The sequence below is a fragment of the Barbatula barbatula genome (genome assembly GCF_947034865.1).
Source record: "Barbatula barbatula genome assembly, chromosome: 22".
In the NCBI taxonomy this organism is placed as follows: domain Eukaryota; kingdom Metazoa; phylum Chordata; class Actinopteri; order Cypriniformes; family Nemacheilidae; genus Barbatula; species Barbatula barbatula.
Window position 1 is genome coordinate 2,677,840 of NC_136785.1, and position 13,797 is coordinate 2,691,636.

General features: G+C 36.6%; 2 protein-coding genes across 8 annotated transcripts in view; one reads left to right on the forward strand and one right to left on the reverse strand.

The window, feature by feature from the left end:
* Window positions 1–1,071: 1,071 nt before the first annotated feature.
* On the forward strand, window positions 1,072–5,126 carry psmb7 (proteasome 20S subunit beta 7). The gene is made up of 8 exons (XM_079487262.1): window positions 1,072–1,255; window positions 2,390–2,483; window positions 2,578–2,675; window positions 2,754–2,894; window positions 3,098–3,213; window positions 3,791–3,849; window positions 3,961–4,112; window positions 4,724–5,126. The coding sequence occupies exons 1-8, from the start codon at window positions 1,194–1,196 to the stop codon at window positions 4,833–4,835; spliced, it is 834 nt and encodes a 277-aa protein (XP_079343388.1). The 5' UTR covers window positions 1,072–1,193; the 3' UTR covers window positions 4,836–5,126.
* A 172-nt stretch (window positions 5,127–5,298) lies between these two features.
* nek6 (NIMA-related kinase 6) overlaps window positions 5,299–13,797 on the reverse strand; it is an 8,984-nt gene continuing 485 nt past the window's right edge. Inside the window, exons 1-10 of one of the 7 annotated variants that reach the window (XM_079486732.1) lie at window positions 13,004–13,345; window positions 9,113–9,190; window positions 8,783–8,923; window positions 8,276–8,338; window positions 8,088–8,198; window positions 7,685–7,793; window positions 7,269–7,376; window positions 6,961–7,055; window positions 6,063–6,176; window positions 5,299–5,983 (exon numbers count right to left, since the gene is read on the reverse strand). In XM_079486732.1, coding sequence (XP_079342858.1) covers window positions 5,873–5,983; window positions 6,063–6,176; window positions 6,961–7,055; window positions 7,269–7,376; window positions 7,685–7,793; window positions 8,088–8,198; window positions 8,276–8,338; window positions 8,783–8,923; window positions 9,113–9,175 — 915 coding nt within the window. In that variant the 5' untranslated portion in view covers window positions 9,176–9,190; window positions 13,004–13,345 and the 3' untranslated portion in view covers window positions 5,299–5,872. Of the gene's footprint in view, window positions 5,984–6,062; window positions 6,177–6,960; window positions 7,056–7,268; window positions 7,377–7,684; window positions 7,794–8,087; window positions 8,199–8,275; window positions 8,339–8,782; window positions 8,924–9,112; window positions 9,191–12,961; window positions 13,378–13,797 lie in introns of those variants that run through there. The other 6 variants (XM_079486733.1, XM_079486737.1, XM_079486734.1 and 3 more) reach the window with 6 other exon arrangements.

Here is a 13,797-nt window from a genome sequence, read left to right on the forward strand (position 1 = left end):
GTATTTTTACACTGAAATGATATTTACAAGTGTATGTAATCGCGTAAGATATTAAATAAAAGCAAACCTGATTAAAAAAGCAAACAAATGATAGTCCCTGTCTCAGAAGTAGGCCAACTTTACTTTTCCAAAGCACTTTTTAAATTGTAGCCAAATTCTCAAAACACCATTCTTAGTCAGTGTGCATATGTATTGTTTAAATGGAAACCTAACAAAATTGTATTTTAGTCTGTAAATAAATGCCACTTGGTTTGAAATTTTGTCATGTAGCTAAATTAACTGTTAATTTTAATTATGGGTCAATGACGTAGGCTTAAGGATTTTCGACGTGCCTATTTAAAAAATACAAATACATAATAATATCTATTAAAGAAAATATTACCAATTTGGCATAAATACTGATTGAAATTTAAAACGAATCCGTTTTCGGCTATGAATTAACAATAGCCTTTCAAATGTCAGGTGTTACTACTGTGATTCATCTTTAACTTAATTAATTTCCTTAACATACTTAACATTTTTTACAAATCTAGTATAAAAAGACTTTAGAAACAAAGCATTTGCAGTACTTTGAGTTTTGCTAATAAACGTTTCATAGTTTTGTTCTAAAGTTTTGCCTTCTTAAATGAACAAAAACAACCTTTTGCCTGAAAATTGCATACAATTGATGTAGAAGTTTTAAAAAATACCATTTATCTAAACATACTGCATCAGAGATTCATATTTCAGCCAAAATTATATATAAATATATTTCTATTTAATTCAATTATGGATATTATTGGTGCTCGTTATACTTTATTGACCCTTAAATGCTTTTTGGGGACAAACTAAAATCTTTGTTCCAACAAACATTAATTATCATCTAACATTTGATTAAACGTACACGTTATTGACGTCAGAGATGTACGTCTTTCTTACGCACCAATGGAGCTATAGCACCAGTGTTACAGTGTTTATTATATTGTCATTTCATAGCTGTATATACATTTAGGTAGACATACAGTTGGGCATCTTTGTTATATAACTGACAGTCTGAGCGTTACAAAAACCCGCGTGTTACAGTCTACAGATTCCCACTCTATAGGTTCCTACAGTCGCGCGCTCATTCTATAGGCTCGCGAGCGCGGAATCTATAGACTGTGACACAGAAGGAAACGGCATCTCGCGCTTCCCGGAAGCGGTTTCGCAGAATCATGGCGACCGTCTCCGTGTGTCAGTATCAGCCCCGCGGTTTCAGTTTCGAAAACTGCAAGAGGTGAGAAGCGCCGCAGCTTTTTTGATTTTATTAACGGGAAGTTGTCCGATCGGGTGTTTAATTTAGAATGCGTTAATTTGGCGGAAATAGCGAAGAGATGTGAGTGTTTAGGGGGCTTGTACAGCGGGTGTTTGAGTCATGGCCCGTGTGAATGACTCAGGAGAATTCACAGAAAGACGCGCTTTTCACGTTTTAATTCAAGAAACACGCGCGGAGATGTGTATTGCAGCATTATAACGTTCATAAATATGTTTAAATTGTTTTTCCTTTATTTTTGTTAATATTGTGATTGGCGGTGGACTTCAGAGCCATGAAAGCCGGTTCAGACAGCGACTAACACACATTTAAATCTGTATTAACTTACTTCATATTTGGATGTGATTCTATCTATTTTATTTATATTTTAATTAAAACATTTTTGTTGTAATTGGTTAATAGTTTACAAGTTATAACAAATCAGTTGTTTGGCGATAAATGAGCAAGTTTTATAACATTACTTACGATTACGATTCATTTCCTTTGCGTAATTCTCCGTTTATGTGACTATTGACGTAACAAAAGAAAGATGTCACACTAAAGATGTATTAAAAGTCTCCTAGTTGTCAGGACAACGGAATTAAGTTCTCTAGTATTGTTATAGCTAAGTAATATAACGTTATAAAAGGCGTGTCTTGTTGATTTTATTTGATTTATTTATTTAAAAGGAGATCGTACAAAAATGCCAATGAGCTGAAAATGTGCTTTGTATTCACACCGTCTACTGTAGCATAAGATCATTTCTATTTCAGTTCCATATAATACGATACTATTAATCTAAATAAACTGCCAAAACAACATAAATACAAATGCCTTTTTTTTAAGTACATCAATGCACACACATATGAAGAGTTTGGTTCCTAAATGAGATAACTACACTCTTAAGAATTGTCTTAAATCGTGTTTTTGAGTCAAAGTCGAAACCAAACTCTTCATATGTTATTATAATACATATATATTGCTAAAACTGCAATAGTAATAAAATATTGAAATAGAAGAATAGGCTGTTAATATTAAAAAGGAATTTATGATGACCGGCATTTAAAATTTTAGAATCCAAATCTCTTTAAATACGTAATGGCACAATATGTGTTTTAGAAATGCTCTCCTGGAAGCAGACAGCACCAAGTTTGGATTCAATGCCCCAGCCGCTCGCAAAACTGGCACCACCATCTGTGGTATTGTTTTTAAGGTAAGAAATGGAGCAAATATAAGAAAGATTACTTAAATCTCAATCTCAATGACTCAATCATTAACATCAAAGAATCTCTCTGTCTCTCTCTCAGGATGGTGTTGTTTTAGGTGCGGACACACGAGCGACTGAAGGAATGGTCGTGGCTGATAAAAATTGCTCTAAAATTCACTACATCTCTCCCAATATCTAGTGAGTACACAAACACAACATGATCAATTCCTTCCATTCCATGTTTGCACAATCCCTAAAGCAAATTGACATTTTTAGTTGTTGTGGAGCCGGTACCGCGGCAGACACGGAGATGACCACACAGATCATCTCCTCAAACCTGGAGCTCCACTCTCTGACCACCAGCCGTCTCCCTCGAGTCGCCACCGCCAACCGCATGCTCAAGCAGATGCTCTTCAGGTATTGGATTATTTAACTGTCTGAGAAAGTCTTATGCTTCTCCGTTGTCCTGTCACTCCTGTTCATTTTGTCTGTTGTCGATAATGTTTTGTCCATTCCATTGATATTTGAAAATAACTTTTTTCTATTTAAACAATATATCCGGTAATCACAAATGACTGGAAAAGTCATAGAGATATTGATGGAATGTGTTGTGTATGTAGGTATCAGGGGTATATTGGTGCAGCGTTAGTTCTTGGAGGCGTTGACTCCACTGGCCCGCACTTATACAGCATCTATCCTCACGGTTCAACAGACAAACTGCCCTATGTCACTATGGGTAAGTTGAATTTAGGGTTCATATTTTTATTTGTTTTGTTAAGTTGTAATCTTTTGAAGAATCTCTTCTTTTAAAGCAGTACCTTCTGTCTCCAAGTCATTCTTCCATTCCACCCAAAGGGGGAGATATTGTTTCTATCTATTCCGTCACTAGTGTTAAATGGTGTTAAACATCCATATTTGGATTTTGAATAACTGTTGGGTTGTGTGCCATTGAGACATGAACTGAGAATGGCTGTTAAATTCTAGTTCAATTCATGATTTTATATTGAAGTCACACGCAGGAGGTATAATTGGATGTGGAATGTGAAGATAAATTGATTTATATAAAAACTCCAGCAATTTATTACTTAGATTATAAATTTATCTAAACGGAAATAAAAAAAATTCTTGTTAAAACGTGTTTGACATTTTCATCATAAGCCATTACACTTCCTGTCGTTCCATTTCAACTTCCTGTGGGGTGTGGCCAGTTCAACTTTACACTCATGAATGTTGACCTATTTCATCCGATTTTTTTTCTGCCCAGCGAGATTCTCTTTTATGGTGTATTTATGTAAACATGTTTTTCTCATCAGGATCTGGCTCCCTGGCTGCCATGGCAGTCTTTGAGGATCGCTTTAAGCCCGACATGGAGGTGAACTTCTTTCTTTTCCTCACCCTTCTCGAATAATCATTCTCGTATGTTTTTGATTAGCTGATCTGTACGGAGTGTTGTGATGATGATGATGTTGTTTGTGTTGATCAGGAGGAAGAGGCCAAGAGTCTTGTGCGTGATGCGATCGCAGCCGGTATCTTTAATGATCTGGGCTCAGGCAGCAACATTGATCTGTGTGTGATCACCAAAGGGAAGGTGGATTACCTGAGACCACATGATATGGCTAATAAGAAAGGCGTCAGGTAAGTGTGCACTGTGGATAATACTTCAACAGTTGTTGAATGGCATGCAGAGAGGATTAGCATTAAAGCAATGACACAGTCTGCATAATGAATTGAATACGAGTGACCATCTGCAGTTATTTCTGTTGTAACAGATTTATTTAAAGAAACATTTGAATAAGATTCAGGAAATGTGTGCATGAGTTGGTAACTCTCTGTGACCGCATGTGCTGCTATTAATGAAATATCATCTGTGGTCATTGAAAACGAAATGCAAAACTGATTCAATGTTCCCTTTTAAGAGAAGATAAAATCGATGGGCACCCCCATCGTGTGAGTAATCCTGTGTGTGTTTCAATACAAAAACTCAGAGATGTGAAAGTAACCTATGCGTGTATCACTAACCAGGTTGTTTCAAAAGCACACATTTTTCACCCCACTTCGGTTTTACTAAACTAACCGGTAATTTTACAAGGACATACAGCAGTGTATTCTGAATCAAAACATGTTTATCTGAATCAACACTCCTGTTTAACTCTGCGTAGATCTGTGTGCACTGTAAACTTTCGTTTCTCTTGTGAAACGGTGTCTCTTTCTGTTGGATTTACTTTCTTAATCTCTTCTCCGCACAGAACCGGAAGCTACCGATACAAGCGTGGAACCACCGGTGTTCTGACGAAGACTGTGACTCCTCTGAATCTGGAGGTTGTGGAGGAGAGCATTCAGACCATGGATACCTCCTGAGATCACTGTCACAACTCTTTTTTTTATTTTTTTCCCCCTCATAACCATTTTCCTTATGTGGTGGTATAGTCATTTTTCCTTATTTCCAATAAAAGAAGTTGTGTCATAGTTTGTTGTTTATTTTATTAAAAGCAAGATATTCAATTGGCTAAAATGTTTTAATCATGTTTGGGATATAGAGTGCCAAGATAAATATGAATATCACATGTCGTTCCTAAACTGCATGACTTTCATCTACAGGAAAAAAAAGAAATATATTAGCTTACATAAATACCTTATGCTCCCGTTGACATTTCTCAAAATATCTTCTTTGGTTTTCCACAGAAGAGAAGTCTACATGTATTGAGTGACATGAGGGTAAAAATGACAGTAAATGCATTTGTTTACCACGAGGGGGCATTATAGAAAAACCTTACTACTTCCTACCATCTCTATGATCTGGGTGGTATGTTCTTTAACAAAAACCGAGTAACACAGTTGGAAAATGTTAATAGTAAATTTTATTGTTAACTACACAACATTTACATTCGAGGACATAACAATGTTCCAGAATTACAAAAATCTTTTTGGTGAGAGGAGTATAAATATTTTCACATTAAATCACGTATGAATACTTTTAGACATTTGACCCAAGAGCAAGAATGCCAAACTCGCGTCCAACATAATATCTGTCTTTACTGTGAAAGAACTGTGTGCGTGTGTATTAGAAACAGAGAAATACTGCTCTTTTTTTTAAATGTTATGAATATATAAGCCTAACATGAAGTATGCATAAATAGAACCTTGTTGTGACATCATCATGAGGTCCGCGGTCATCTGACCTGACCAATGTAACACCCTTCCACTTTCTCCAAACAGCACTGTGACGAATCATTCAAAGGCACGACAAATTATATCTGCGCTCCGTCCAATACAAATCTACAGCAATGTTCAGCTTTTAGCCTACATAATGTAGCTATCTATCAGTTAAGTTGACAGACAGGAGACGTCACAGGTTTGCACAAAGGTTCCCCTCATTGGTTATACGAGCATCTGTTTCAGGTGCTGGCCGTCCACATGTGCATCTGTTTGGCGAACTGCAGGACGAAGACGATGTCGGGTCGCTGATCAGGGTCGGGACTGATACACATACTGACCAGATCTCGGAGCTGAAACGCATAAGGAAGCGTGTAGTTCAGTCACAAATCTGTTTAGGTAATGACAGACAGGGTGTGTGGGTATTTGTACCTTCTGGGAGTAGTGTTCTGACGGGAGAGGTGGATAATCACACTGCTCGATCTTCTGACACAACGCCAGCAGGTTCATCTTATCGCTGTAAAAGGGGCTGTGTAAAGCTGCCATCTGAGAGAATAACAACATATAGAATTAAACCAATATAGTGATTTTTGGCTTGAAGGACAGTTCACCTGAAAAAAAAGTTCTGTCATCATTTACTCACCCTCGAGTTGTTCCTGAATACATTTCTTTGTTCTGATGAACGCAAGGAAATATATTTGAAAGAATGATTGTAAACAAACAGTTCTTGGCCACCATTGACTACCATAGCAGACAAAATGAAAAAATGAGTCAAAAGTGCCCCAGAACTGTTTGTTTTTCTACATTTTAATAAATATATTATTTCGTGTTCATCAGAACAAAAATACATACAGATTTTGAATACCTTCTGTTTGGTGAATAAATAAAAACAACATTTTCATTTTTGGGTGAACTGTTCCTGTACATTGTAAATTCTTCTACATCATAATGTCATAACGTTTATAAATTGTTTTGTAATGTAGTGGATGTAAAAATCATTTCACTGCATGTCGTACTATGTATGGTTATGTATGTGATGTAATAATACTTAAAGTTAGTTTAATTCGGTTTTTTTTAATTAGTTAGATTTATTAGTTTTTTTAATTTAAATATAATTAAAAAAACAGAAAATCAACCAACAGACATGTTTCACGTTAAACCATCGGCATACAACTTTAACTTCACAACTTTAAAGTATTTAAAATGACTGTGATTATATCATTTGAAAACACAGCCTTACACAGCAAGTTGGCTCCATATTGGAGCGTAAACAAAATGTAATTGATATGCATGTTTGTACACATTAGCATGAGCTTGTGGATATGTTTACCTCATACAACAGACAGCCCAATGACCAGATGTCTGATTTGAAATTGTAACCGTTCTCATGAATCCTTTCGGGAGACATATAATATGGAGTGCCAACTGTGAGATTGAGACATACAAACATGTTATGGGATGTTTGGCTGGTTGCATAGAGAAAGTCTGTATGTTGAATGTGTATGTTAAATAATGTACAATTAAAACATGAAATGTTGACCTTTGAGAGCGATATCCAGTGTACTACGTCTAAAACTAAGACTAGTTACTGCATCTTTTACTTGAACATAAGTGTGTGTGTGTACGTTTGAGCATTACCTAGAGAGTGTGCCGCGGTGGTTTTGGAGCTAAAGAATCGACCCAGTCCAAGATCTCCCAGTTTAACTTCTCCAGTAGCCGTGATGAAGACATTGGCTGGTTTTATATCTGATACACCAACATTCAGAGAGAAATCCAATAATTATTTAGACACTTATTGCTGCAAAATTTCTACACATCAGACCTCAAAAATTAAAGGTGAAGCATGTTTGAGTCTAACTAACATTTGGGACAAATGATGTCCCCAGAAGTGAGCTTAGCCAAACACATTTTTTAGGAATAAGATTTGAATTGCCTACTTTGTGAGGATTTCTTTTTTTATTTAGCTTTGGTTTAAAGTCAGTCTACATACATTTTAAATAGCTGTATATAGAAACAAAACAATGCCTTGTGAACGTGTATGTGTGTGTGTATACCTCTATGCATGACTCTGCGTGAGTGCATGTGTTCAAGTGCGCTGCAGAGCTGCACAAAATACTTCCATATCGTTCTCTCTGGAATCAATCTTTGCTTCTTCTTAAAATACTACACACATAAACACAGACGTTAAAATTTGTATTAAATAAGTCATAATTAAGGTTTGCATCATAGCAATACATTGCAAATGACAAAGTAAACCCTTGGCAAACACACAGGGTTGGGCATGAGAGGCAAAAATGAAGGATAGAGAGATTTTAATGACATGTTGACTGGTTTATGTCACATTAATGCCACAGTCCTTCTACTAAACATCACCGGTTTGTCATTAAAACCTCCCACACTGTTTTCTCAGGTGCTGACATACCACGCTTTTATAACAGTCCACACACTGACAATCACCTTTATCATCTGAGAGAGGTCTCCAGCATCCGCTAACTCCAGAACGATATTCAACTTGTTGTCTTCAATAAATGAATCCAGATACTTTATGACTTTCGGATGATTTAATTGCTGTAGAAACACAACGTGAAAAATAATCACAAAACTCTCTCTAAACACACGGATGAGTCTAAAAGCATGTTACTAACCTTTAGCAAGTCAATCTCCTTGATGCAGTCTTGACGGGATTTAGCATCCATCATTTCAAAGATCTGATCGGACACAATGAATTACACAATGTTACAAAACACAATCTTTCGCCATCTTAAAAGATATCGTGGCGATACTTTTAAAACTTCCTCTTAAAGTTTGGGGTTACTTGAATTAATTTTGTATGAGTTTAAACATATTTTCATTTCTACGTGTTAATGTTTTAAATGATTTCTGAAGACATCAATTTAATTTTGCTTACATTGATATTTATTTTTAATATTAATTTATTTAAAAGGTACTTTAAAGACGCTAAAGATAATAAAACAGGTCTTTACCATGGTTTATGTCAAATAATGACTTAGTGACCCTTAACATATGTATGATAATATAAAACATTCATGCTATCATTTAAAAATGCCATGCTCACAAAACATCTTATTATGGTAACATTCTATTCGAAATAAGTCATGAAGTGATGATAAGTGTGAAATGTTCAGAATCACCTGGACTTTCTTCAGGGCCACCCGCTGATTATCTAGCAGACATGTGGCTTTATAAACCTCGCTGAACTGACCACGACCGATCTTTTTCTCCACACGGAAGTTGGAAAGCATGGAACTGTATCCATATCCCAACATGTTTCTCTGAGAGAGAGACAGACAGCAAGTCAAGTCGTTACTACTGCGGTCAGCATTATGTTAGTCCACATATTAGTGTATAGTGTATGTCGGGATTACTGTAAATGATTCATACAAGACTGACAGGTGTAACAACAGCGTGCGCCAACAGCTGCATGTCAGCACGTGTGTGTGTGTGTGTGTGTGAGATCAAACCTGGTCGTTCTGTACCGGCACAGTGTAATTTTTATTCTGATCTTGAAAGCCGTTCTGTTCCATAATGACATTCCACACCTGTAGACAAACACAAATATCATTCAGTCAATCAAAGACACATAATCGCTTCATTCAAAACCTTCCCCAAAACCAAACCTGATGTCATCTGTCAACACAGACAGATCCCGGCTGTCAGGGCTTGGATCACATCAGGACTGTAAACTAGTAGTGCAGGCATGAGGAGTACGTTCTTTAAAGCTACCTTTGACTTGCAATTCAAAAACTCCAATCTCTTAAAGACAAGCAGCCGGAAATGATTTTTCGATGACAATCCATAAACTTGCATTTACACACATTCTTGGCTCAGGTCGTCCTCTTACGAAACCTATTTCTCGATCCACGGCACGCTCAAAATACTAGTGAAATTCTTACAAATACTTCTCAGGAACTATATACTTCAAGCGATAGTTCACCCAAAAATGAATGTTCTCTCATCGCTTACTCACCCTCTTGTCGTTTCCAACCGTTATGACTTTCTTTCTTCCAGAGAACACAACATAAGATATTTTGAAAAAGGTTAAAGAAAAGCACTGGCCCCCATTCACTTTTATTGTATAGACACAAAACCAATAAAAGTGAATGAGGGACTGTTAGATTAGATTAGATTCAACTTTATTGTCATTACACATATACAAGTACAGTGTAACGAAATGTAGTTTAGGTCTAACCAGAAGTGCAGTTAGCAAGTGCAGGATATACAGTTAGAATAAATACAGAATACAATATGAGAGAATATAATACAGTGGGCATGGACTATAAAAATATTTTGCAGTAGGTATGTTCTATGAAAATATGACAGTAGGTATATACTATGAACAATATATACAGATGGCTATATACTATGAACATTAATGTACAGGTGGATATGAACAGATAATAATTTAGACTAAAATAGTGCAAGTGACTTAGCTATGCATAAATTATTGACATTGGCTATTAAAGTTGCAGTGCAATAGGTGAGTTAATGCAGTTGTTGAAGTTACAGTGCAGTGGATGAGTTAAGGCAGTTATTAAAGTTACGGTGGAGTATACGAGTTAATGCAGTTAATAGGTTGCAGTCCAGAAGATGAGTTAATGCAGTTTATAGGTTACAGAGCAGTAGATTAGTTAGAATGTTAACAACATTCTTCAAAATATCTTTTTTGAGTTATGTGGAAGAAAGAAAGTCATAGGTTTCAAATGACAAGAGGGTGAATAAATGATGACAGAAGTTTTACTTTTGAGTGAACTATCACTTTAAGACACAAAACGCAGATAGAGAGTCAAAATATTTGTGCACTGAAGCGTGTCGTATCGTACTTCCGAAGAGCCTTCCACGAAACGCATTGCGAGTATCGGTGTGTGTGTGTAGTCTTCAGGGCAACTGTTCAACATGACATGTTCTAACCTGTTTATATTTACAAACCTACTGACACACATTTACACACATAAAAACACAACATACTTTGTGAATCTCTGTTACTACAACATTCCATGCCTACGAGGTACAATAAAGTCTAATAAGAAAAAAGAAGGAGCGTGTCCGCAAGTGTATAAGGATGTTTATGTGCACATGATTCACTTATAATCTTTTTATAGTAGAACATTACAAAGCTAAAGAAAACAAACTCTTCTATGCGTGTTTGAGGAGTTATAAATAAGCATTATGTAGCAAATCTGTGCACTATGAAAAGTGGGGATAACAATAAAAAACACTATAAACTAGTCAACTAAATAATAGAGAGCCTGCTCGTATCAGAGAAAAATGTGAATACCGTTTCAACCATAAATACTGTATTCATACTGTAACCACGGATTAGACTGAAATTGCTCAAGTCAAGATAACAGCGACAAGAAACACACCTGTCATTAACAGACATAAAGATGGTTAAGTCTTTGGTACAATAAACGAAAAGTCAGTTCCTGCTTGTAAAGGTGAAGAAAAACCGCTCTGCAGGAAATAAAATGTTAAGGAAGGGAAGGAGAGGGTGTTTCTGTACCAACTTCCTTTCATTCACAAAAAAAAGGAAGAGTTATCGTCCGGATCACACTATATATACACTGTGCGTTCAAAGTGCAAATACTGACTGATAAACAGAGATGGTGTTAGATATAACCCGCATTTGTTTCCTAGAATGCCTTTTGCATTCTTAGAAAGTTGTCACATTTCAGAGCATTAGTCATACCAATGTGTATTAAATACAGCGCTTTGAAAGGAGATGGGTCGTGTCGTGTATTATACTTGTGCAGTGGATGGACGGATGCAAATACGGCAGATAGAAACACTTTAGATCTAAAAAACGCCACAACATCCCCTTTCACATCCCCATAGACTGCAAGGAAACACACACAAGAGTGATTTTGATCACATCTGAATCTGATATGGTGAAACCAGCCCACATCATTGAAGCTATGCATCATGCCATCATGTCACTTAAAAAAAGCATGTTTGACTGTGTTTGTTTGACGTCAATCCCCTTCACCGCAGAGAATAATGTGAGTCATACAGTTTATGGATTTATAAAGGGCCATAAAAGCTTAACATGGATAAATCCACCGAATGTCATCAAGCTCTTGACATAAAGAGAAATTGTGACCTCGGACACGTTTGAAAAATTCTGATAATTTTTTTTACGTTGCTTACATTTTAAAATATGACAATGGAGGAGAAATGCAAAGATGTGCCAGCAAGGTGCTATACTAAAACTATTGCACTTTTTCTAAATCTCGTATAATTACTATGTGTGCTTTTCTTTAACTCAGTTTAATTTCTAAACCTACACACTGGGGCAGTTTCAGCCCGGACAGGGCTTAAGGCTAGTCCCAGACTAACTGAAATGTTAGAGGTGTCTTTAACGAAAATAATTTACACTGGCATATCTCAAGATGCACACCAGTGATGTTTTTTGTAAAGTATGTTTTTAAATATAACTTAAATATCCTAATTTAACTAAGGACTAATCCTTGTTCAGGAAACCGGCCCACAGTGTTTATATTTGTAAAAATTATATTGAGGAAAAATGTGCATCAAAAAAAGGTAAGTATAATGTATAATATTTCAGAATGTTAAACAATTAAGGCATTAAGTATTTTAATAAGATATGCTTGATAAGCATAACGTTTTGAATATCATAAACATTCATTTCATCTATGCATTCGTGTTTTTTTATCTACTGCCTCATTACTTTGCCTATACTCACTGCACGTCACTATATAATCCGAGTGGTGACGACATACGAGTTAGAATCGAGGGCAAAAGTTATACTTTGTGGCCAAAAACACGTGAATGGATACAAATAAACATCACCTGTGGGCGGAGTCACAACTCCGCAAATTCTCTTTGCAGAAAAACAAGCGCGCAACAATACCACCATACACACGATCCAGTGATACAATCGTCTCGTACACATGAAAACAGAGACATGATTGTATACAGATGTTAATTAAAATCTTTAAGTTATATTTGCATGAATGATCGAAGTTGGTTTCAATGTGGGTGTTACCGTAAGGCTTCAACATGTCACTGAGTATCGAGCTGTATTTCACAGTCTCGGTGTTTCCTCTATGCTTAATCATTTCCCCATATAGCATTTAGAAAGCGATATGATTGTTTTTGGGCATGTTTGCTGCTTTAAAAGCATGCATCTGAATATAAGACATGTCGCAGAATAAGGCCGTAGTATGCAGTGCACGTCCATTAACTTTCAAAACAGATCGCGCTTTTTATCATATCGGACACACGCAAGCAAAGACACAGTAGCGCTGTTTCTTGCAACCATACGCACTAAACCACATGGCAACATTGCCTACCTTATTGCTTATAACTTTATTCCAGTATGACTAAATACACACCGTTGTTTTTTCGCCTTGTTTTCATTTAGATCCCCTCTCTCGTCTCTTTGTTGCCTTTTTTGCCCACAAGCCAAATGAACCCCGAGAGCAATTTGGCACGATCTTCCTCTTCGACATGAACACGTTGTGCAACTGTAACACTTCGTATCCCGAGGCGTGAGCGCGCACACGCGTCACGAGCATCGCGTTTTCACGAAATTGGGTTAAAAGTCACGCAGCTGTTCCTCTTACCTCTCCGATGCGCTCCTGGAGACGTTCACGGCGCCGAAAAATGTTGCCTTTTGGCCAGCATCCACGCACACCAGATTCACTCGTGTCACGGCCCACGCGAGTTTGAGTCACACCCCGGGAATCACATGGCTGTCTGTGACAAGAGCAGCGCACCGATTCTGTCTGTTACTTTATTTACGCTGGAAACATTACTGAAGGATTTCAACTGATTAATCAGATGATTATATTATATACCGATAATCCACCCAAAAACATTACCAGTATAGACCCTCAGAGGCCCTTTAGTGTTCTTTAAAACCATTTATAACCATTAAATCCGATCGAATATCTGTGATGTTTTCTATTTAGTTTTTTTATTTCAGTAACAACGAATGGCATGAATTCTAGATAGCCTATCTGGAATGACAGAAGTTTACATTTATAAATCGTGTCATTCTATGTGATTTTTACATAATAAAGTGTCCCAAGACTGGCCTTTATGTTAGGTAATTTAAAAGTTCAGACTAAACATAAAGCAAGTGGCGACATCCTTTCGGCATAACCCCACGTGTAAGAATGATATC